The 27,162-nt window shown below is 28.1% G+C and overlaps 2 protein-coding genes across 3 annotated transcripts in view; both read left to right on the forward strand.

Annotated features, from left to right (window-relative positions):
- Nucleotides 1-216: 216 nt before the first annotated feature.
- LOC112637108 (aminopeptidase N-like) lies at nt 217-5,813 on the forward strand. Of its 2 annotated transcripts, XM_025406091.1 has the most exons (5): nt 217-492; nt 2,976-3,166; nt 3,367-3,417; nt 3,795-3,864; nt 5,488-5,813. In XM_025406091.1, the coding sequence occupies exons 1-5, from the start codon at nt 283-285 to the stop codon at nt 5,647-5,649; spliced, it is 684 nt and encodes a 227-aa protein (XP_025261876.1). In that variant the 5' UTR covers nt 217-282; the 3' UTR covers nt 5,650-5,813. The 2 variants fall into 2 exon arrangements, 1 of the variants encoding a protein (XP_025261876.1); XR_003122413.1 differs by lacking the exons at nt 217-492; nt 2,976-3,166; nt 3,367-3,417 and adding an exon at nt 3,428-3,714.
- Nucleotides 5,814-17,039: 11,226 nt separating this feature from the next.
- The window catches only part of LOC112637106 (aminopeptidase N-like), a 54,157-nt gene continuing 44,034 nt past the window's right edge, over nt 17,040-27,162 (forward strand). The window contains exons 1-7 of the mRNA XM_025406090.1: nt 17,040-17,165; nt 17,293-17,786; nt 18,884-19,342; nt 21,233-21,410; nt 23,311-23,449; nt 24,331-24,412; nt 26,738-27,000. Of these exons, the coding sequence (XP_025261875.1) occupies nt 17,317-17,786; nt 18,884-19,342; nt 21,233-21,410; nt 23,311-23,449; nt 24,331-24,412; nt 26,738-27,000 (1,591 nt within the window). The 5' untranslated portion in view covers nt 17,040-17,165; nt 17,293-17,316. The remainder of the gene's footprint in view (nt 17,166-17,292; nt 17,787-18,883; nt 19,343-21,232; nt 21,411-23,310; nt 23,450-24,330; nt 24,413-26,737; nt 27,001-27,162) is intronic.

Consider the following 27,162-nt stretch of genomic DNA (forward strand, 5'->3'; position numbering starts at 1 on the left):
TTATCTTTATTAATGTTATAAAGTAAGTTTTTATCTTTATTAATGTATAAAAGTATAAGTACAAAAGTATAAACAGACACTTGTACTGATAAACCCATTGAAAGAATTATATATGTATATATATACATATATATATATTTATTTATTTATTTATTTTACAGGATATTATCCCATTGAAAGAATTATATATATATAATTATTTATTTTACAGGATATTATCGAGTCAATTACGATATCGAAAACTGGAGAAGAATTATAAGTTATCTAAATTCTGAAAATTATATGAATATATATGTTCTGAATCGTGCCCAAATTATCGACGACGCTTTCCACTTAATGATAACAAATCAACTTAATTCCATTGTATTCTGGAATATCACGAAATATCTGTCACGAGAAACAGACTACGTGGCATGGTATCCTATGTTCAAAGCTTTAGAATATCTGTCCAATATCTTTCTATTTCAGGAAAACATATATGTTAATATCAAGGTAATAACACATATTATAAACAATATCAATAGTGATGTCTTCAACATATTAGAAACATATTACTTATTGCACATATTAATATTGTGTGCATTTATAATAATAATTATTAAGTGTTTTCCAAAAAAATACATCTAATAAAATATACATAGCTAGAAAAAATTTGATTAAGTATTTTAAATATACATATTTTGGATGAAAGATAATTATATATTTGTAAATTAATATTCAAGTGTATGTACTAATCTTATAAAAAATTGGAGAGGAAAAAGGAGAAAAATTTGAAAATTATTATTATTTTTAATCACAGCATGATATTATAATAACGGTTTAAATATCATTAATTTTGAGATAGCAAGTTAGTAGGAAACATATATATTAATTATCTGTTTAATACTCGAACAGTTAACATTAATATAATAAGTTATTAAATTATATTATGGATATAATGTCTACATTTATGTTTACATGTCTACAATATATGCATGTATGCACTTCTGTATGTTTATTTTATGATATGAACATGTGTTAAGCATGTGTGAATGTGCACGCAAGAAAAATTTAAATTTGTGTATAAATACGTATATATAAGTATAGCTATATAAGATAGATATCTTTATAAAAAGAATTCAGAGCTGTTTAGACAGACAGAATGTTCTTAATATATAAATCTTCTTAAGAACGTTCTTCTACAAAATGTTCTTAATATATAAATTTTCTTAATATATAAAATACAGTTGCGGAAGATGTCTTTCTATATAGCATAATATAATGCAAGAATCGAAAAATATAAAATTTATATCAAGTAACAATATAAATATATAGAATATATATATATATATATATATATATATATATATATATATACAGGGTGTCTTATTTTAATATCCTCAAGCAAATATGTCGGAAAACAATGAAAAATCGAAAAAATGTTTCAGACAAAAGTTGTATGGTTTCTAAGGGAACATAAGATGGTGACATTAGTTTGACCTTGAAGAGTCACATGAAGGTTAAGATAAAGGTCAAGGTAATTTGCAATTAATAATTCCATATTTTTTCTTAAAAACAACTGTATGTTTTCTTTACACCAATTGATTTCTCTCATTATTTTGTACATAAAAGTTGTAAGGTAAGATAATCAAAAAATGAATACTTTACAAGATATTTTATGGTTTATGTAAAATTAAGAAATGATTTTAAGCCTCATAACTCGAAAAATACTTGATGAAAAAACTTTTATTTATAGTGTTTCGGAAAGCTCTCGAGATATGCTACAAGAATGTGCGAAAATATGTGGGGTATTCCATTTAAGAAATTCAAAATGACCTTCACGTAACCTTCATGTAACTCTTCAAGATCAAACTAATGGCACCATCTTATGTCCCCTACAAACCATACAATTTTTGTCTGAAACATTTTTTCGATTTTTCATTATTTTCCAAAATATTTGCCTGGGCAATTTAAAATAAGACACCCTGTATGTATATATATATATATATATATATATATATATATATGTATATACACACACACACATATATACATATACAGGGTGACCCATTTTAACTTAGGCAGCCAAATAACTCGAAAAATAAGCACACTACGAAAAAATGGTTAGAATCAAAATTTCGTCATTTCGAGGGGGACGTACAATGACATTAAAATCAGCCCCCCCACCCTTCCCTCTGGGCGGTGAGGGGGGCAAGTTTGAAATCTTAAATGAGAACCCCTATTTTTGATTGTATATTCTTATAGCTGACCTCGAGAGCATTCCAAAACACTATAATAAAATATTTTTCCTTCAAGCATTTATCGAGTTATGAGGCTTCAAATCATTTCTTAATTTTACATAGACCGTAAAATATCTTGTAAAATATTCACTTTTCGATTATTTTACCTTAATACTTTTATGTACAAAATAATGAGAGGAATCAATTGGCGTAAAGAAAACATATAGTTGTTTCTAAGAAAAAATATGTAATTTGCAATTAACAATTCCATATTTTTTCTTAAAAACAACTGTATGTTTTCTTTACACCAATTGATTCCTCTCATTATTTTGTACATAAAAGTATAAAGGTAAGATAATCGAAAAATGAATGGTTTACTAGATATTTTATGGCTTATGTAAAATTAAGAAATTATTTTAAGCCTTATAACTCAAAAAGTACTTAATAAAAAGGTACTTAATTATAGTGTTTTGAAAAGCTCTCGAGATAAGCTACAAGAATATGCAATGAAAAATAGGGGGTTCCATTTAAGATTTTAAACTTGCCCCCCCTCACCGCCCAGGGAGAGGGGTGGGGGGCTGATTTTAACGTCATTGTACGTTCCCCTCGAAATGACGAAATTTTGATTCTAACCATTTTTTCGTAGTGTGCTTATTTTTCGAGTTATTTGCCTGCCTAAGTTAAAATGGGTCACCCTGTATATATATATATATATATATATATATATATTATTTATTTATTTATTTATATATTTAGGATAACATGCTATACTTATTAAACAACTTGCTTAATAAACTTAAATACGATGAAGTTTCTAGTGAATACGATCTTACAAAGTCTTTAAGAATGGAGGCTGCGAGATGGGCATGTAATCTTGATAGTGAAACATGCATAAAAAATGCCCAACTTAATTTAAATCGACATCTCAAAGATCCCGGAAATAACACGTAATTTTTCTTATATATTCTCGGTTATTTTAATTTGATTGTTTTGTAAATACATGTGCAATGTTTATTACATTATTTGATCCAAATTTAAATTTATTATGTTATATTATGAAATTATAATTTGTTAAATTATTTAATCAAAATATAAGATTAATATGTGCAAAACATTTATATGAGAGAATTTGTTTTTTGTTAAATAGGCTTTTGCTATGGTGGAAAGAATGGACATATTGTCAAGGTTTAAAAATATTGTACTATTCTTTTAGTAATGAAAATTCTCCTTGGGGGGAGTTATATCATCTGGGAAAAGAAAAATTTAAAACTAAATTTTTAAAACATCTGTCTTGCTTTGCGTATTCACAATTTATCAATCCCTATTTAAACCTAATAAAAAATGATAGTACAACATCGATTATGTTTTTCAAAAATTCTTCCGATAAAGATTATATTAATTATTTTCTTTTTACTATCGCGAAGCATGCCAGGAATCCTGTAGTACTCGACTTCATATTAGAAAACATATTTACACTTGATAACATAAGACCCAGGTAATACAGCTTCCTTCGTAAATATATATCTATCATTCAACAATTTATGTATCAATAAATTTATTATTTTACTGTTATAGACAAGTCAGCGCGCATGCAACATTTATTGTTATTATTAATCATGTGTATTCTATAAATCAATTAAAAAAGGTAAAAATACCACGTGTTTATATATGTATATGTAAAATTAATAATCATGATGTAACATAAATTTGTTATTTAATATTGTTGTTGAATATTAAAATAATTTATTTTATAAATGTACTACTTTCTAACAGATAAATTTATTAATGCAACAGAAGTTGAATTAAATAAATGTAAGAAGTTATGGTTTTTTGTGAAAGAGAGAAATAGGAAAGTAAAAGTAAATTTTATGAATATTGTACTAATATTCCACTTATATTCACTTATTAATCATTAATTTTTTGCTTTTATTACAGTATATATTAATGTTACGGTATCCCAAAGTAACATGTAAAAATTAAATGTCATTTAATTTAATAATGTCATTCAATTTCTTTTATGAAATAAGCATTTTTTATTTTTAATTTCTAAAAATACTATTTCTAAAATATATATAATTTTTAATAGAATGACAGAGTTGAAAAGAATGAGTGAACAAGTGAGAAAGCAAAAAAAGAAGAGAATTTCTTTACTTGGAAACTTTAGTGATTTTAATAAAAATCGATTTATATAAATTTTAAAAAGAGAATTTATAAGCTTTAGATTTAAATCTTAGTTAATCTAGATGTTTAACTCTTAGTTAAATAAATTTAAATATTTTTTAGTATGATTGGAAGAGATATTACGTAATGTGATTTGCATACTTTAATATTATACAAGTCATTAGTTTACCAAAAATTTAATTATGATGGATAGGTTAACACGAATTAATGCAATAGTCTGCTAGATATATCAATTATTATAATAATATTTTCTCTGTGATAGCCGTAACTTGTATAGGTTTCTAATTTTATTTTTAAAATCACTAATTCTAAATTCTATAGATTTTTATTTGTCATTACTTACAAAATTATTTGTAAACATTTCTTACAGACAAAAAAATTGTTAAGTAAAATACAGTGCAATACTATGCACATAATATGATAGAACACATAATACAATAAAAGAATGATTTTTGTTTCAGTAATTTTCTCACGATATTTTTTTGCCTATGCTTTTCTATAGAGATTAGGAATGATTTATTTTAATAGAAATCTAGAATTGAGATTTATTCAGTTATTTAGTCGCGGAAAAAATATATTCCATATACAACAACTTATTTTAAAGAAATTAATTATTTCTAAAACTGAGGCACTATTATTCACATTTGGTTCTTTCTTAAGAGAAAAATTAGTTCGAAAAATTTATATTTATATTTCACATTTAGAGCTTTACTCAATTTTTTAAAATTCATGTCATTTTGTTCGATTGCTGAATTTTTGATGAAGATACGAAATCTATATAAAAATCGACATTAATTGATTAAAAATGTTTACAAACTTATAAACCAGATTTTTTTGGGATAACAAAAATTTTGACTCTGAGAAGAAAAATTGTAAATTTATAATGTATAATTACTATTTATTCTTATTATATATTTAAGATTATTGTGTATGTATTATATATATATATATATATGTATATATATATATATTAATATAATTATATTTATATATACACATACACGAGATCGTATTTAATATAATATTTATTGATAATTGATTATTGGCTATTCACACTAATACTTAATATCGACATAATCTGTTTTAGATAAACAAATTAGCAGAAAGCTACAAACGTATGGTAATGTATTTACCAATGTGTAGCAATATATACCAATATGTTTTAAATATTCAAAGCAAGATACGAAGGCGCAATTTCGAAATCAAATGTCAAAAGGATTACTTTCAGAATTTTATGAAATATCAATAATATCCATTTAAAAGTAACGATTATGACGCAAACATATCTATATATCTTTCTTACAAATAGCATTTTATAATGTTTATAGTTATCGATTTATTATTTATGCTTATGTGTGTTAATAATATATAATTAAATACACATGCATTTACAACGATACTTTGTGGCCTGCAATTAACCAGTATTTTTCTTTATTAACATGAAATAATACAAAGTGTTAATTATATTCATAATTATAAATAATTGAAATTAAATAATGTTATATTATATGAATAATTTTAATTGCACAAATGAGAAAGTATCTAATATTTGACATTATGTATATATATATATATATATATATATATATATGTATATATATTATTAATGACATTATATATATTATATATACTAAAAATATATTATTGTACCTTATATGTACCTTTATTTATTTTCATCAAAATTATTATCCTAAGTATTCCTGTAAAATATTAGTCAGCGCTTATGTTTATTAAAATGTTATTAGCAAAAAAAATATGTGAAAAAAGTTATTTGCAAAGAAATTAAATAGAATATTAATATAAGAAATCTGTCTCAGAAAATGATACATAAATATTTAGAAATATCAAAATAATAATTTTCTAAGTTAATTATTTTTCAAAATGTACATAATATTGAATATGTAATATTGAAAATGTACATAATGTACATACAGCTTAATATTTTTGTATTCTTTTGTTTACTAAATTACTTTGTTAATCTAAATTACTTCTTTGAAAGCATAAAATCGTAGTTTTGTCATTAAAAGAATTGGAAGATTTTATTTTTTGACAGCGTGGCATTGTTCGTTCATGAACATGTTATTGTCTATGAGGTTGTAAACGTACAGTGTCATGAAAATTTATTAGAAGTCACTGACACCATGAGGCCAATCAAACAAAAGTTTAATTTGTTGCATTTGAGGTAGGTGAACTTGACAGACGGTTCCTAAAACGATTACCTCGTTTGTTTCCAAATGTGTGTATATGGTTGTTCCATTGAAATATATAAGATCTCTTGCACGTATATAATCGCATCGTTTGTAACATTAAACAGATCGAATATGTGAACTTATTTATTTAATTTTTTTCGCAAATTTAATATTCTTTTATATTATATATCCTTCAATATTATTTTTACATTGAAACTACATTGCATATTAAACAAATTTAAATCATTAATGTTTCCTGTGCTTTATTGAAACTTCTAATTTAAAGCTATATGATAATATGTACTTCATTAAATTTTATTGTAATTATACATAATATATTCTTAGACAAAATATTTAAATTCTCTCTAATTCTCTCTCTCTCCCTTCCCCGCCTCACTCTCACTCACACACACACACACGCGCGCGCGCGCGCGCGCGCGCGCACACACGCACATGCACACGCACACGCACACGCACACGCACACGCACACGCACACACACACACACACACTGTTGATAAACATAAAATAAAATCGCACTCTTTTATTCTCGACGTAATTTTCTATTTAAATATATCATTAATTTTTGTAGATAACTATAACAACTATTTTACACAATTTTTTTAAATACAATTTTTTATTAAAATAATTTTTGTGAAATAGTTTTATACAATAATGTTTTACTACTGAGATTACTCGACTTCTTTTTTTTTACCTTTTTTTGAAAAGGTAATTTTTTTAGGATATCACTAATTTTTGTAGTCAATTAAGAAATAACTATTTTGCACATTAACTTTGTTTAATGTAACATTTTTGTTGTTTAAATAATACTATGTCTTGTGCATAAAACAGTTTTATATTATACAATAACATAAAATTTTTTACAATTTAATTCTGACACATGGTTAACTTTTTTATACTTTTTAAAAAAACTTTTTTATACTTTTTAAAAAAGTAATTTTTGAGGATATGTTAAATATCCAATTAAATAAGCAAAGAATCCGCCACCAGTCCCATCATTTCATTAAAATATGACGATCTTCTCTACTTAATATACTTTTTGCAAACTTCGTAAAGTTAAAATATTAACAAAGCTACATTCTTCAATTAATTCTAAGTGAAGTTCACTTTAATAAAATTTTAATTTTAGATTTAGTTACAAACCTTCGACATTTTCAATGAAGAAAAATCGTTTCTAAATTACTTTAGAAATCTGTTATTAATGTTACTAGATAGTGTGATAGTACAGGAGACTGCATATAGGATGAGTTTGATTTCGTGTACCAATTTTTTTTATGCGATGGATTACTGCCCAGGTAGCAAGCACAACGTCATTTTGACGTTCCAAACTAGTCATTTTTGGTCATATGTGGTCAAAATGACTGATTATTGTTACACGACTTTATATTGACGTCTTGCTATAACATTATTTTGACATCATTTTTCAGTCATGAAGTGACTATTATTTTATTATGAATGTCATTAGTTAGTACATCGATCCCATAAAAAAAATCTTTTAAAATTTTTTATATGACATGACTTATTTCGCGATCAGACTTTTTATATATTTATATGTTAGCTTTAACGAAACTGAATATTGAATCCACAAGATAATGTAACACCTTTTGTTCACGTTATACTTTATTTTTACAAAACGTATAGATCAAGAGGAAGACTTGAGAGAGAGAGAGAGGGATAGAGGAGAGAGATTACTGCTTTCGCGGTAAAATTTTTAGAACTATAAAAATGAACTTCTAGATGGCGTAGCTTCTTTGTTCGACTGTCATCTACTTTACTGATTATAAATAAAATTCAAATGTAACTGAAAAAACGAAAACAAAACTATAGTGATATCTAACACTCCTCCTCATTTGAATTAATTAATATAATCCACATAAATTTCTTAAGTCAGCTAATTTGTTTACATTTAGTGGTTTGGTACACATGTCTGCCAACATTTCTTCAGTCTTGCAGTACTCGCATTTGATCGTCCCATTGTTGATATGATCCTTAACGAAAAATCGACGTGTATCGATGTGCTTTGTCCTATTTGAAAAGCCTTCTGGATTGATCAATGCCAGGCAGCTTTGGTTGTCCTCAAATATAATTGTTGGCTGACTCATGTCCACTTGGAAATGACCTAAAACTGATCGCAACCAAATAGCCTCCTTGCAAGCATCTGACAGTGCCATAAACTCAGCTTCAGTAGATGATAAAGCAACACATGACTGCTTTCGACAGCACCAACTTATAATTGCTCCATATGCTTTAAATATGTAGCCGCTGTTTGATTTTCGATCTGTTCGATCCTCTGCCCAGTTTGCATCAGCGTAACCTATGAGGGATTTGTTACTGCTATCTCCCAAATAAAGTTTTAAATGAATAGTACCTTTTAGATACTTCACCACTCGCTTTAATTCGTCCCAGTCTTCTTGTGTAGGATTAGTTGTCCTTTGTGCGAGAATTGAAATACTCGCAGCGATGTCTGGTCGAGTATTCATTGAAACGTAAAGTAACTTTCCGATTAGCCGCTGATACTCTGCATTACTATCTAAAGCCTCCGTTGGTTCACCTTTTCTATATTCAGTCTTCAATGAAATTTTAGATTCCTTTACATCTTTTAATCCAAAATGATTAATAATATGATTGATATAAGCTTGTTGACTGATGTGAAAGAACCCATTTTTAGCTCTTTCTACCTCAATGCCAATATATGTTTTGATTTGGCCTAAGTTTTCAATCTTGAATTTGGATTTTAGAGTCTTTTCTACTGTTTTAATAGCCTCAGTGCTTTTACAGGCTATCAAAATGTCATCTACATAAATAAGAATGTAACACCAATTCTCGTCAAATTTCTTTCGATATAAACATTGATCTGCATCACTCTGTTCGAAACCTGCACTAATGATTACATTGTTGAGTGACTTGTTCCAAGTTCTTGCTGATTGCTTCAATCCGTATAGACTCCTCCTTAATCTGCATACTAAATCGCTGTCTTGTTCGAAGCCTGGGGGTTGAACCATATATATTTCTTCCTCTAAATCACCATTGATGAAAGCTGTTTTTGCATCTAAATGAATAATGTCCATATTCTCCTTGCCTGCAATAGTAAGTAGCAGCCGAAAAGTTGTTTGCCTTGCAACCGGTGCAAATACTTCATCATAGTCACATCCATACTTTTGCGAAAATCCTTGTGCCACCAATCTAGCCTTGAACCTTTTTATACTGCCGTCTGCATTTGATTTTATCTTGAAAACCAATTTACAGCCAAGTGGTCTTCTTCCGAATGGTAGCTTTGTTATTTCCCAAGTTTCGTTTTCATGATGCGAATTAATCTCTTCTTGCATGGCTTATTGTCATTCAGTCTTGTAGTCGCTCTCAAATGCCTCCTTAAGTGTTTTTGGCTCTAATATTATTTTGCGAACTACATTAACTTCCGTAATTAGGCGCTTCGGAGGAATTCCTTTAGTCATTCGGTTTGACCGCCGTATAATTTCAGTTCCGTTTCTTGCACTATCTTTATTGTTGCCTTCCGATTCACTGCTGTTGGCACTGACGAATAATTCATCACTTCTGTCTATTGAATCGTCACTTACTATTGTAGATGTCGAATCTTCAATCACTGTTGTCTCGAACTGTTGATCGTCCACTGGATCCATTTCTAATGGATTATTTTGTTTCTGCTTATCTGCCTCTTCTATTGTCATGTCTAGATTACTATGATCAACAAACCATACATCGCGGCTTATTCTTACTTTGCGCGAACTCTGATCATAGCATCGAAATGCCTTTGAATTCTCATCGTATCCAATGAAAATTGCTGGAAACGCCTTCGCATCTAATTTCTGTCGTTTCTCATCCGGAATGTGTACATAGCACTTAGAACCAAATATCTTAAAATTCTTCAACAATGGCAATGTACCTGTCCATAACTCATATGGCGTTTTCGAAACTGCTTTAGTTGATAGTCGATTCTGAATGAAGTTTGCCGTTGTTACTGCTTCTGCCAAAAAAGAAGACTCAGTCTTGCGTCAATTAGCATACACCGCGACATTTCTATAAGTGTTCTATTTTTACGCTCCGCAACGCCATTTTGTTGAGGTGAGTAGGCTGCTGTGTACTGTATTCCAATTCCGTTGCTCTTTAAAAACTGCACAACCTTTTTGTCGGTGTATTCTGTACCTCGATCAGAACGAAACATCCGAGGTTTCTTGTCGAAAAGTGTTTGTACCATGCTGATTCCTGTAGTTTCTCAAAACATTCTGATTTATTTTTCAATAGATAGATAACTGTATATCTAGAAAAATCGTCGATGAATGTCAGCACGTATCGCTTACCTCCGTGCGATGGTGTCTGCATGGGCCCGCAAATGTCTGTGTGAATTAAATCACCTGTAGATTTTGTTGACGTAAACGATTGCTTTGGAAATGGCAGCCTTGTCACTTTTCCTTCCAAGCATACGTCACAGTCATTGCTGCATTCACAAGGATCAATCTTGACACCACGAACTAATTCATCGTTGAGACGTTTCACTACTTCAATATCGCGATGTCCGAGAATTCTATGCCAATAATGCACACATGCTTTCTTAAGGTCACATGTATATACTTTTTGCGATTGCATCAATTCATATTGACCACAATGACGTTGCCCGATACCGATTGTTCTTCGATTTGTCTTTATAAAACACTTATTATCATTGAATTCCAATGCAAAACCCCTTTTTGTTAACCTGTCCACCGATAAAATGTTAGACGTGATTTCCGGCACAAAAAGTACCTTTTCAAGAGTCGCCGATATAACGTTTCCGTTGCCGTCAAGAAATTTAATTTTAACTGTTCCTATTCCTTTTGAGATATATTTACTTCCGTCTGCCACTTGCACCTTTTCTTTATGTTTTTCTTCAAACGTGTTAAATAATAACCTATCTACCGCAATATGACACGACGCACCAGAGTCAATAATCCATCGATTCGTTACTTTTCTTTGTTTACTTTCAACCGAAAATAAGAGTTCACTGTCACAGCTCGAATCGACAACGTTCGCTTTATGCTTTGGTTTGCTGCTTTCTTTATTCTGTCCACTGTTTTCTTTATTTCTGCCACTACTTTTCCACTTTCTGTATTTTTCACAGTCTTTCTTGAAGTGTCCCTTTTTCTTGCAGAAAAAACATTCATTCGCGCCAGACTTTATTTTCATCACTGTTCTCGAAGCACCTTTTGCACCGTCTCGCTCTATTTGTCTTTTATATTCTTCTATTAACTTTGCCTGAACTAATTTCAACGATAAGTCATCTTCCTTAGTCATGGACAATGCTGTTACGAGTGTATCGTAACATCGCGGTAACTGCCCAAACAAAATTCCGACCATCCATTTTTCTGAAAGTTTTTCTTCGCCAAGGTCGTCAATTTTTTGGAACATTGTTGTCATCCAATTGATATACTGTTCCATATTGCCGCCCTCTTCTAGTCGCCGTGTGCATATTTCCTTGATCAATTGAACGCTGTTGTTGCCAGTACCTTTCTCGTGATATTCTCGTAATGCTTCTCACATACCTTTAGCTGTACGATGCTTCTTGATGTAAACCAATTGATCATTTTCAACGGACAATGCAATAGGAGCCATGGCCTGTTTATTAGCTCTTTTCCATGTATGTGATTTATTCTCCTCGCTCGGCTCAGCATCTTCGATGACTGCCCTTCCTTCTCTATTATCATTTCGATACGAAATTTCCAGGTGAAATAATTATCGTTATTCAGCTTCTCAATTTGATATTTCGTTTCCGCAGCCATATTGAAAAATCCTTGGTTATGCGCACAATGAAAGTCACTTTATGGGCTCCAAATCTAATTTTAACCAGACAAAATAATCAGCTTATACTTCGCCTGGGCCCATAACCTGTTAGCTTTAACGAAACTGAATATTGAATCCACAAGATAATGTAACATCTTTTGTTCACGTTATACTTTATTTTTACAAAACGTATAGGTCAAGAGGAAGACTTGAGAGAGAGAGAGAGAGGGATAGAGGAGAGAAATTACTGCTTCCGCGGTAAAATTTTTAGAACTATAAAAATGAACTTCTAGATGGCGTAGCTTCTTTGTTCGACTGCCATCTACTTTACTGATTATAAATAAAATTCAAATGTAACTGAAAAAACGAAAACAAAACTATAGTGATATCTAACATTATATATATATATATATATATATATATATATATATATACATATATATTTATATATATTTATATTTATATATTTATTTATTTATATTTATATTTATTATATATTATATTTTTATATTTATTTATTTATATTATATTATATTTATGAAATAGAGAGATGAATTGAAAAGTTTAATATTACTGACAATAACGAAAGGAATATTACTGAGATATTACTGAAATAGTCAAAATTATTAACTGATTCTTTCTATAAAATATTACTGATTTACAGCGTTGTACTTATATAATAATTACTGTAATCAGTGATTATTTACTGTTTTTCAGTGATAATACACTGATTCACTTTTAGAGAGTGCTTTATTCGACAACATTATTAAATATATTATTATGCTAAGAGAAAGACGTCAAAATGTGGTACATGTCATGACGTCAGGAATCTGTGACATTAGATCGTCACTTTTACGTCATAAAAACGTCAATTCGTGACGTCAAGAAAAATCAGTAAATGACCAATTTGAAACATCAAAATGACGTGTGCTTGCTACCTGGGTGATTGCAATTGCAATAAATTAATCGATACATAGGTATCAATTATTTGGATAAGTATTACATTCGATATGCATGGTCGATTCAAATAATTGACATCTATAGGTACTTTACGATTCACACATGATGCGCATAAAGTGACAGAAAATGTATAATAATATGCGTAACATGAACTATACATTTTCTGTCACTTCATGCGCATCATGCGTGAATCGGAAAGTATATTATGTACCGATCAATTCATTCCAATTATAGTCGGTAATTCCTCGCATGATAAAAAAATTATACATCTCTCATCGTCACGAGAACACAGCGCCTCTTTCATCAAACGTGCGAACCGTACAAGAAAAATATGTGAAAAATGTAGCCACGACCACGACGGTGACGTTTCTAAAATTAACACATTGAAACTTTGCATCGTTATATTTCTGCTTATAGAGCACATAGAGCAAAAATAAAGACACTTTCCTTATATAAACGAACCCAAGCAATTGATTAAATGTAATAAGAATTTGATCGATTCAGCAGTTATTGAGAACCGATAATATGCATTACTCGCAACTTAGCCTTTCGCGTAAAGATACACGGTGTGTCTTGCGCCTGAGTGATGATGACTCGACTTCAAGACACTACCGTGTCTCTTGATTATTCCATGTAATAAGTTATTTTGTATTAAATTTCGAATTATATTATTTAGAAATCCAAGAAACGCAAATATAATAGAATAGTGTGTCCGATGGAATCAGGCATAATTGATACATATACAACAAAACTCATCAATATGTTAAAATTTATCTCGTGCCTATCTCCGCGTTAGCAGAAACCTTCGGATTTTTGCTTCGGTTCACTTACTAGTCTTCCAAAGATGAATCCATGATCTTGCGAAGGCTGGTACGTCTCCAGGCAAAATTATTTCCGACCCTTATCTCCCCGCGATATCGGCGACACCTAATAAATGTCAATGAAAAAAAAGATTGTATGGCAGAGATCAATTAGAAGAATGTAGAATGTTACGTACTTGAATAATTAATGGCGCAATTAATACATATCTTTTTTTGCTTTACTATAATATTTGTAAACCTCAACTTCCTCCTTTCACGAAAGGAAAAATAATTTATCCGGCCGCTAAATATAACGATGGAATAAAGATGCTCCAAACGCGCGTAAAATATATAAAAATAGAGAACAGAGGAAAGCACTCTTTTATAAGAACACAACCTATATTATTAAATTCGAGAAATAAGCTCTGAAGAATTTGATGATCGTATATAAAACACATTTAATTCCTTCCAAGAGATCTTATATTCATGAATGAAAGATATTTTCTAAGCAAAATTAAATATTACAGTAATTTCTTCCTGTTTTCGAATTATCTCTGTTCGAATATTGAAGTCAAGAGCACAAATGCGGAGCATATTAGAACTGTAATTAGATATAATAAGTGTCATTATTTAAGCAGGAGCAATTGTGCTTAAAATACTTTTGATATTTTATATAAATCAACTAAAAAGCGTTTCCTCGTATAAAGAGCCTGTACCTTGTAAGCGTAAACGCGTCACATGTTTGCTCGCGCAAATGTATGTGCGATCTATAAGCTGCGAAGACATGAAAGTAAGAATCCAGTATAACTCTATCCATGTTCCACTAAACTTGATCCAGTCTTTGTCCCATGATCTGGCACCTATAACTTCGGATACATTTGCATCATTTCTCCTCTTCCTTTATCGAAGTCCACCTACGCAGCGGACATAAGAGTTACCTGCATTCAGCACAAATAACGTTACATATTTCTTAACTAAGTCAAGTTCGTTTCGGAGATAATATAATAGACGGAAGTCTTATTTCATCACAGTTACAATCGTGCTGAAAAAGTATGTAACATTTCCGTTTAACATTTAAATTTACTTGGAGTTAATGATATTTATCATTTCTAATTAGAATTTTTGCTGGTATAATTTTATTAATAATTTTAATAAATATTCATATTTACTTTCCTACTACTGATTTTGATCAACATTATGTCGCTGAGTAATATACAAGATAAAATGCGTTTTAATTTCTTAGGATTTTAATTATACTGGGTAGGACTTTAATTATCCTGCAATGATACCCGATGCGTTTGTATTATAAGAATACTTTACGCATGATTATAGATTTTCTTATTGTTCTGCAAATCTGAGATATTTAAATTGTACTATTAATTATGCAAATGAGAGAAAGTTATTTTTTAATACGTAGATTAATATATTTTGTTAATATTACAAAAATAAAAGCTGAATTTTGAATAATTAATATAGTAACACAATAACTATAAAATTACATCTTAATATTTATTTATTTTATCATCTCTTAAGTTTTTTATTATGTTAATGATGTATATCAATATATATATATTAGTACTGCATTAATTATTACTTGCTAATACACATAAATTAATATATGTATAATGTGTAATATGTATATATGTGATTTAATAGTGGATAATATTACAGTATAGATTATAATTTTAATATAATGTAAAATAATTACGAATGTTGTACATAATAAAATATTAAATGTTTAATTAATATTATAAAATACTATACATATAATTAATATTTAAATATAATTGTATATAAATATTAACAAATTAACAAGCAGTTATATTAACATATGTTATTAATATCTTAAATTTGTCACGGATGACTTCCGCGAGATGATCAGATAGTCGCAGTCGGATGCGGGATTCGGTTTTCTGTGTAGGCAAGCTAATTACACTGGCAGTTTAGTTTAAATAAAAACGAAAGAATATTTATTCAAAAGAAAATAAGTACAGAGTTTCGATGCGTATGTGTGTGTGTGTGCGTGTGTGTGTACGGTGTAAATTGTGTATGCGTGTGCGAGAATAAATCGAGTGCAGCGTGAATTTCGGTATGAGTTTTGTATATGCGCGTGAGAATAAATCAAGTGCAGCGTGATTTCGGTGTGAGTGTATAAACTGTGCGCGGATAATCGGCGTGAATCGATTAATCGATAGGTACGGTATGATCGCTGGCCAAACGTTTAATCGGTGTGAGCAGTTCCTGCACCGGATGTAGAAAACTGCATCCGATGTACAATGTGGCGGATAATCGGTAGCTCGGTATCGTTTACATATAATGCGATAGATCGGTATCGTTAATATATCGCAAAGTTCGAGAATTGGAATGCGTATATATATATATGCGTACATAATATTTTTATTACACATTATATAAAAATCTTTCTTAATTTTAATTTAAAAATCTGCTTCGTTATGAAAAAAAACGATTATTGATTTGATCAATTTCAGAAATTTCCGATTGTTTTATTCAAATGTCCACCATATAAATTTGAAAGAGTGAACAAAAACCTAAAAAATAATAGTTATTTATTATATTTTCTTACATACAATACTATAATATTATATTCTAGTGTTAATAAGTTACGTTTTTTCATTAATATTTTTGCATTCTACATAACGGTCTCTTTTGCTTTCGACCACCACGAAATAGACAGTTTTGCCATCTTATGGCGCTCGATCGCTAGCACGAATTTGGAGTGGGAAAAACGGTACCGTGTTTTGCTATTACAATACATACCGTTTCTCGATCGAACTGTCTGTTAACGACCTCAGAAGTTGTGTGTTTACATAAGACATACACATTTATTGTAATATCGCCAAGTGTTATTAGTCTTTGGAAGTTTCTCGAAATAATAAGAAATCATAAGTGCGCATATATATTTCATGTTACAATGATAGTGGATAAAACATTAATTTATTGCAGCTAATTATTGTAACGAAACATACACTTGCTTAGAATTTGTAGTACATCTCATTATACAGAGTAAGTTATTCAAAATTAAGTTTATTTTTATATATTTGTCTTAATTCCTTTATTTCCGCTAAATATCGTGATAAACGTAGTGCTATGTCTAATTTGTCCGTTTGTACTTACAAAAATATTTTTACAGATATCTAAGATAAAAAGTAGTATCATGTTTCTTAAACTATTGTTAAGTAGCAGTTTAACAATCATCGTCGCGGCGGCTTTTTTAACAGACGATCAGATAATTACAATATCTCAAGAAGAGTTAAACAGGATCTCGATTTATATAGTACCGCAACATTATGATACCATCGTTACATATATCGAAAAAAATATTCTTATCATCAATAGCAGTATACGTACACAGATTAAATATTCAACACCAAGCATTATATTATATTTACACGTAAAAAATATTAATCTAACTGTGGTTTATTATCCAAATTATTATTCTATGAATGATATTAAAACTACGAACATTTATACACCGGTAAGAACTATGTATGATGTTGAGAAAAACATTGTCGAATATACATTCGCTGAAGATCTATTCCCAGGGTATTACATCATAAAATTAGTTTATAATATAACTGAAGATACAGGCTTAAAAAACTTTTATAAAAGAGATGGGCGACAGTGGTAAGTAACTGTTAAAATGTTAAATACATAGTAATTTCATGATGTTTATGAACAAGCTCTGGTAAAGCATTTAGTTTCTATTTAAAAAGTATTTTCTAAGAAAAACTAATTTATACATAGACATGTACGTATCTGAAATGTTTCCATTCTTAATTATATGTTTCTTAATATTCTTTTGGTAAAAAATTTTGCAATTTAATATTATCATTATTATTAAAATGTAAGATGCAAATAAAAATTAATTTAATTAAAGTAGTCAGCAATAATACACGTCTTATACAGCATTTTATTGTCAACACTCGAACGAAATCAAATATTCCGGTAGATTTCCGAATTGTTTTCAAAATATAAGTATGATTTCGAAGGATTTATATTTTTTTAAACTTGTTTATATGTAATTTAAAATTTTGAACAAACACTTAAGTTTTACACTGTTTATTTTGACAATACTAAACTTTAGGAAATTCATTTCTAATATTTAAAAAAGCTTATAATTTAGAAGGAAATCATTTCCAGACAAATGTTTATATGAATTCTTTTTATCCTTATTGTCCATAAAAATCATTATCAAAATTTGATTAATTCATGAACACTAACAACTTTCATGAACACTCTGCATATAATACATACAATTAAATATATAAGCTATACTTATGCTGTTTCATGTATTTAAACGTGCATTTACACACACCCATATTATTTAGAAATAATACTATTTTCGCTAATAAGTAAGATATATATACATATGTGTTTCATTTAATAAACCATCGCTAAAATAGGCAGTTTCTTTCACTTGTATAAAATTATGTACAAAATCGTTGATAATATATCAATTAAAATCAATTTAAAAAAGTTATTATTCCAATACTATTTTATATTGATATTTATTTTAATTTTATTAAACGCATTAAAATTTTGATATTAAAATATTAATTATTAAATATTTATTTTGAACCTGTATATTCTAAAATAGACATTTTACGAATCCCGCACAACTAAAATGTATGCAATTTTTATACAATTTCATTGAAACCACTTTTGCATCAGATTTTGTGGTGTCTTTTATTATTGTTAATTCATATTTCTAAATGTAATAGGTTGGCAACGTATGTTGATCGTATTGGAATCCAACATATGATTCCGACTTTGCCCGAATCTTCAGGAACCATCATGCCCTATTATAAGCCCATCTATGATATTATTGTCGAACATTATCAAAACTATACAGTTTTATCAAATGAACGAAAAATGATAGAAAAAATAGAAATGAATGATAAAAACATGACGAAGACACATTTTAATACGCTTGTAAAGCCTATGTATCTACTATTTCTGACTAACCGAAATTTTTCTCTTATGCCTGGTACAAATGAAAGTGTCAGAGTTAATATGTGGTGTAGAATGCACTGCGAATTTGCACACCAATTTGCTGAAAATATAACATTGTACGTGTTTGATAAATGGAAACGTTTGAATCAAACTTGGGAAATAAATCATATTGCACTTCCGGATTTTCAAAACGAAAGCATCACAAATCTCGGCCTTATTTTTTACAAGTAATTATATAATTAAAAAAAATTAATATATTTTAAAGATGAAAAAGAAAACAGCAATTCTTGATATCTAAAATTATTTTTATATGTTTTCTCTATTTTTAAAATATTATTTGAATATATTTTAGAAAATAAGTTTTATTGTATGAAGCAATGAGAGGAGAAACATATCTAATCGTTTATTGTCAGTTCAGTTTATTATTGTCCAGAAAGTTATTGCGATTTTTGTTGTTTAAGATTTGGCGCTTTTTTCATGTCATTGTCTTTCTTTTGTATTTATATTGTATTTTGTATTTATATTGTATTAATTTAAAAGCCCAAACTTTGCTCTATATTTTAATAAAAATGACTGTATTTTGATATTGGTTTCCGTTTTATTTAAACTATGAAATTAAGAATGATAAAATAGCAAATTCCATCGTTTTTTTTATATAAATTCTAAATGAGGCGTTCAAAAGCAGCTGAAGTCTCTCAATATTAACGATGCATTCGGTCCAGAAACCGCTAACGTACAATGCAATGATGATTTCCGTAAATTTCAGTGGAGATGAGAGCCTTGAAGTTGAAAAGTTCTGGACGACTGCGATTATTGACGACGACCAGTTGAAGGTGTTAGTTGAAACAGAGTCACGTACATCGATTTAAGAACTAGCGGAAAAACTTGGCGTAAGCAAGTCAGCTGTTTCTGATTACCTGGAACGAATTGGAAAAACAAAAAAGCTCGACAAAAGGATGCCGAATCAAAAGAATCGTCACTTTAAAGTGTGTTCTGCATTGAATTTGCGCAAACAAAATAATCCGTTTTTCAATCGCATTGTAACGTGTGATAAAAAATGGATCCTACGATAATCGTCGACGTTTTTCACAATGGTTGACCATGATGGAGCGTCAAAACACTCTCCGAAACCAAAATTGTATTATATGAAGATTATAGTGACTATTTGGTAGTTGTTAGCCGAGATAATTCACTACACCTTTTTAAATTCGGACGGAAATATTACGGCAGAGAGGTACTGTCAAGAAATTGGCAAAATGCATTAGGAACTGACATGTTTGCATTCGGCGTTGGTCAACAGAAAAGGCCAATACGACAATACTTGATTACACGCCGCAAACCGACGCTGCATTAATCAATTGAGCTATGAAGCTCCATGAAACTCTGTCTCAACCATCATATTCGCCGGTCTTGTCACCAATTTATTACCATTTCTTTAAACATTTCGACAATTTCTTGCAGGGGAAACCTTTAACAATAAAACTACTGTAGAAACTCCTTCGAAGAGTTTGTCGCTTCTAGAAATCTAAATTTTATGCTACAGGAATAAATAAATATTGTTTCTCGTTGGCAAAAATATTTAAATTTCAATGGTTCTCTTTTCATTTGATAAAGTTCATTTGCTAAAATATGCGTATTTGAACTTGAAAGTTAAAAACCACAATAATATTCTGGACAACGTGTCTTCAATGTACATCAATTTATATGAAAAATAATATTAAAATATATATATTTTTTATTGTATAAGCTTAAAATTAAAAATTACAAATTGAAATATAAAATCGTAAATTAAATAATTATATTAAGATATAAGTATAGGTATAAGTGTTATATTAAGGTTTTCACCTTTATCAATCAAAATTTAAAGAAGTTATATATACATATATATATATATATATATATATATATATATACATATATATATAGTGCGATGCTCGCTTTCAACATGTTGCATTACTTCGTAATGTGCATTTAGAAATAAAACATTGATAATAATATATAATTAATACGTTAATTTAATACAATCATTTAATTATAAATTTGGAAATACAATATTTTTTATGTGTTATTATACAACAGAAATAATCATTATTTAAAACATTTTTTTTTCGTTTCAGAGAAGCAGATATTATCTACAATGACAATGTAGATTCTGTTGCGACTAAAATCAAAGTTCGTCGATTCATGGCCTATAAAATAATAGAGGAATGTTTTTATTATGGAAATCCACTTTGGCCATCATATATGTTCGATGAGGCTGTTGTCTCATTTCTTGGATTATATGTCACCACGCAGGTTATTTTAAGCATCCTTTAGTACAAACTTTTCTCACTTGCAAACAATATGATGGATATAGTACATATATAAAGTATTCTAAAAGTCCCAGAACGCTAAAATATCTCGAAAACCATCAACTATAATGAAAAATATAGGAAGATACAAAATTGTAAGAATAAATAAAATGTACTTAGTGATAATAAGAATTTAACCTTGGATGAAATACTTGAAGTCATATGAAGGTCAAGTTGATTTTTTTAACTGAAATTCTCCATTTTTTATTGCATATTCTTATAGCATATTTCAGGAGCTTTCCGAGAAAATATAATTAAGTTAGTTTTTATTAAGTACTTTCCGAGTTATGGGGCTTAACATCATTTCTTAATTATACACAAACTATAAAATATCCTGTAAAATATTCATTTTTCGATTATCTTAATACTTTTATGTATAAAATAATAAGAGAAATCAATTTGTGTGAAGAAAATACATAATTATTTTTAAGAAAAAATATGTAATTGTTAATTGCAAATCACATATTTTTTCATAAAAATAATTATGTGATTTCTTTAGACCAATTGATTCCTCTTATTATTTTGTACATAAAAGTATTAAGGTAAGATAAACGGAAAATGATTATTTTACAAGATTTTTTACGGTTTATGTAAAATTAAGAAATAATTTCAAGCCTCATAACTCGGAAAGCACTTAATGGAAACTAAATTATAGTGATTTGAAAAGATCTAAAGAAGGGCTATAAGAATATACAATAAAAAATGGGGAGTTCCATTTTTTATTGTAGAAAAATCAACTTGATCTTCATATGACTTTGAGTATTCCATGGTCAAAGTCTTATCATCATTAGGTACATTTTATTTAGTCCTACAACTTTGTTCGTTATATATTTTTCATTATAGTTGATCGTTTTCGAGATATTTTAGCGTTCCGCGACTTTTTGAAAACTCTGTATATATATATATATATTCTTTAAAAATGAGCAAGCTTTGCTTTAAATTTATATGTATATATGGTAAATATTTACCTTTACATAGCCACCCCCAAATTACTTGACCTTGTCAATATTGTCAAGGTCACTTATGCCTTGAGTAATATTCAAATGTTTTAGGCGTCACTTGTTGCTTATTAAACAGTTATAAACAAAAGAAGTTTTATAAGTTTTACAGAATTTTTTAACATCATGTACAATAATAGACTTTATGTATTGATAGTTATAGAAAATTAAACATATTGAAGAACATTTTAATAAACAACGAGCGACGCATAAAACCTTTTGGATGTTATTCACTGTGACCTTAACAGTATATGTCAAGGTCAAGTCATTTGAGGCTGGCTGTGTAAAGTTAAATATTTACCATTATAGAGAGTAATTTTTTTTATAAATCAAAATATTAGGTGAAGTTTTTATATTTGCAAAAATAAATGAGTTTTTTAAAAATGCTAATTTTCAAATAAATCTGCAACATACATAGATAATACAATTTAAAATAGTTTTACATTTTTATGTTTCTTTTATTTTGTGTGTGCGTCAAAGTCATTATGTTACATTTATCTGACTTTAAATTATTATATGAAAAAAAAGAAAAATTCGAAAATTCGCACGAAAATCATTCAGATTCCACGTAATATATGTATAAATATAGAAATTGTGTAATAAGATAATTTTGCTATATAATATATTTTAATAATTCTAGAAATATTTAGTTTTAAAGTTATATGTCGAGTAATCATTTTTGTTATGAATATATTACATTTTTAAATTATTTATTCTATATTTTAAGTTTATAAGAGTATAATAAATTTTTTTTACATACACGAAAGTAACAGCTCTAATGCATATTGCTATAGTATGTTAAATATAATATTAATTAAGTAAATACATTTAAACTATTTTCTATAGACTCTCCCAAGTACCCGGATGATGGACCTTTTTGTGGTACAAATTCAACAGGACTCTTTTCATTTAGATACTGTATATTATACATCACTTTATAATACATCATTCGACATTTATTTTCAACATTACAGTTACATTAAAGGTATGATAATATAATTAAAAATTGATTATGCGTAGATTGTTGAATATAAATGCATAAAGAACAAACAGAATAACTGATAAAAACTTTAATTTTATATACTCTTCATTACATATGCACATGTATATACATATATAATAGAGCTGTAGTATATAAAATTATATATAAAGTATATTATATATACAGGATGTTTCTTTTTAAGTGATACAGTCGATTATCTCGCAATCCGATAATTTTATTGAAAAATTTTTTGATCGAAAGTTGCATAGCTTAAAGGGAAACACATGATGAAAATATGGACTTGATCTTATCAAAGTCAGGATAAGATCATTAATGCTTTTTTATATGAAAATTTCTATTTTTTTATTACATAACTACATTCTTGTATTACTTCGAGAGCTTTCAAAACGCTGTAAAAAAGTATTTTTTCATTGTGTACTTTTCGATTTATGAGGCTTAAAATAATATCTTAATTTTACATAAGCTATAAAATATTTAGTGAAATATTCATTTTTCGATTATCTTATCATAATACTTTTATGTACAAAATAATGAGACGAATCAATTGGTGTAAACAAAGAACGTAGTTGTTTTTAAGAAAAAAAATATGTAATTGTCAATTCCAAATTAATGTGTTTAATATCAGTTTGCTTAAGAAAAGTATTAAAATGATCAAACTTTAACTTGTTATATCTTTTAAACTAATGTCGCCTCTCATTTACTTTTTTTGCGCGGAATTACGCAAGACAACTTTCTCTATAACATCTTCAAATGATGATGAAATCAGTGATGTAATGTTTTATGTACTTTTACTATAATTATTAATTATTATTTACTATAACTATTATCTTATTCATATTCTGATGTAAATTGTATAATTATAGTATCCAGTATATTGCGTTTATTACGAATGAGTTTTACTGAAGAGATATTTTGGCAGATTATCCGTACATATGTAAAAGACAAGTAAGTAATACTCTATACTAGTAAAATTACTATTTTTATTTAAATTAAATTAATTTTATTTTTGTTTAAACTTAAACCATTTCTTTCATACCTTATTTTCATTATTATTATCATTTCTATATTTTTTACTATTATTATTTCCATATTTTTTACCTTTAATGTCATTAGATATATATAAGATATGCAAGACATATTTTCAATTTATATATAGACTTATCTTTTGAAAGTAATCAAGTTTGACCATTCCTTTTATAATTTAAACCGTTGCATCAAATATTTATATAAAAACTATAAATCATATGATTAATTATGTAATTAATTATATATTTAATTAAATTAAACATATATATATATATATATGTTTAATTTAATTAAATAACATATATATATATATACAGGGTGTCAATTAAGTCCCGGGACGGCTGAATATTTTCTCATGTAAGGTATTTTTGAAAAAGGTCAAGGTCATTTCTGAAGTAATTTTCAACGAGGAATTCAACGGTGACCTTCAATTTGACCTTGAGCTTGACCTTCAAGGTTATTTGAAGGTCAAAGTGTTTTTTTAAAATAGGAACCCCTATTTTTGATTGTATATTCTTATAGCTGACCTCGAGAGCTTTCCAAAACACTATAATAAAATATTTTTCCCTCAAGCATTTATCGAGTTATGATGCTTCAAATCATTTCTTAATTTTACATAAACCGTAAAATATCTTGTAAAATATTCACTTTTCGATTATTTTACCTTAATACTTTTATGTACAAAATAATGAGAGGAATCAAATGGTTTAAAGAAAACAGTTGTTTTTAAGAAAAAATATGGAATTGTTAATTGCAAATTTTATATTTTTTCTTAAAAACAACTATATGTTTTCTTTACGCCAATTGATTCCTCTCATTATTTTGTACATAAAAGTATTAAGGTAAAATAATCGAAAAGTGAATATTTTACAAGATATTTTACGGTTTATGTAAAATTAAGAATGATTTGAAGCATCATAACTCGATAAATGCTTGAGGGAAAATATTTTATTATAGTGTTTTGGAAAGCTCTCGAGGTCAGCTATAAGAATATACAATCAAAAATAGGGGTTCCTATTTAAAAAAAACACTTTGACCTTCAAATAACATTGAAGGTCAAGCTCAAGGTCAAATTGAAGGTCACCGTTGAATTCCTCGTTGAAAATTACTTCAGAAATGACCTTGACCTTTTTCAAAAATACCTTACATGAGAAAATATTCAGCCGTCCCGGGACTTTATTGACACCCTGTATATATATATATATATATATATATATATATATATATATGCATAATGTCCCATTTTAACTTGGACAGTAAAATATCTCAAAAACTAAGCCCAGCAAATAAAATGTTTCAGACAAAAGTTGTATGGTTTTGAGGGGGACATAAGATGGTATCATTGGTTTGACCTTTAAGAGTTATTAGAATGTCACATGAAGGTCACCTTCAATTTCTTAAAAGGAACCTACATTTTCTCATTACATATTCTTGTAGCTTATTTCGAGAGCTTTCCACAACACTATAATTAAGTTAGTTTTCGTTAATTGCCTTCCGAGTTATGAGGCTTGCAATAATTAATTTTACATAAACCATAAAATATCTTGTAAAATATTTATTTTTCAATTATCTTACCTTAATACTTTTATATGTAAATAATGAGAGGAATCAATTGGTGTAAAGAAAACACATAGTTGTTTCAAAGAAAAAATATGTAATTTGCAATTAACAATTACATATTTTTTCTTAAAAATAACTATGTGTTTTTTTTATACAAATTGGTTTCTCTCATTATTTTGTACATAAAAGTATTAAGGTAAGATAATTAAAAAATGAATATTTTATAGAATATTTTATGGTTTATGTAAAATTAAGTAATTATTTCAAGCCTTATAACTCCGAAATTACTTGAAAAGGAAAAATATTTTATTATAGTGTTTCGGAAAACCCTCAAGATAAGTTACAAGAATATATAATGAAAAGTAGGCAGTTCCATTTAAAAAGTTGGAAGTGACCTTCACGTTATCTTCAGATAACTCTTCAATATTAAATCAATGGTACCTTCTTATGGCCTTAAAACCATATAACTTTTGTCTGAAACATTTTTGTCTTAAACTTGAATTTTGAGATACTTCAGTGCGTAGATTAAAAGGGCCTACCCTGTATATGTATATATATATATATATATATACATATATATATACATTATATTATATATATATATATATATATATAATATATATTTTGCTTGTAATACCTTTTATTAACATATCAATAAATTTTGAATAAATTTTATAACTTTAGCAAGCCATATTTTCACTACTTAAGTGAAGTTATAAAGAATTCGTCCATTCAAATGCATACAGACTATTTATTTGATATAACGGAGCTACTGATGTCTCCATCAAAAATAAATTATTGTCCTGTAGTGAAAATGGAACGAGATTACAATTTTAGACGGTTCAATGTAATGATGACATATACAGTAGAGAAGCCGTATGATTTCATACCTGTGACGTCTGATACGTGGAATGGGGACTTTATAATATATAATCGACATCAAATTGGTAAGTTTGCAATAAATTTATTACATTTTATAGTGTTTATCATACATACATATTGGAGAGAAAGATTTTCATTATTAAAAATATTATTCATTATGCTTATATGTATTACATTTATTATACATTATATATACATGCATAAAATTATATATATATATATATATA

Source organism: Camponotus floridanus, unplaced genomic scaffold (assembly GCF_003227725.1).
Source record: "Camponotus floridanus strain SB8 unplaced genomic scaffold, Cflo_v7.5 scaffold132, whole genome shotgun sequence".
NCBI classification, from domain to species: domain Eukaryota; kingdom Metazoa; phylum Arthropoda; class Insecta; order Hymenoptera; family Formicidae; genus Camponotus; species Camponotus floridanus.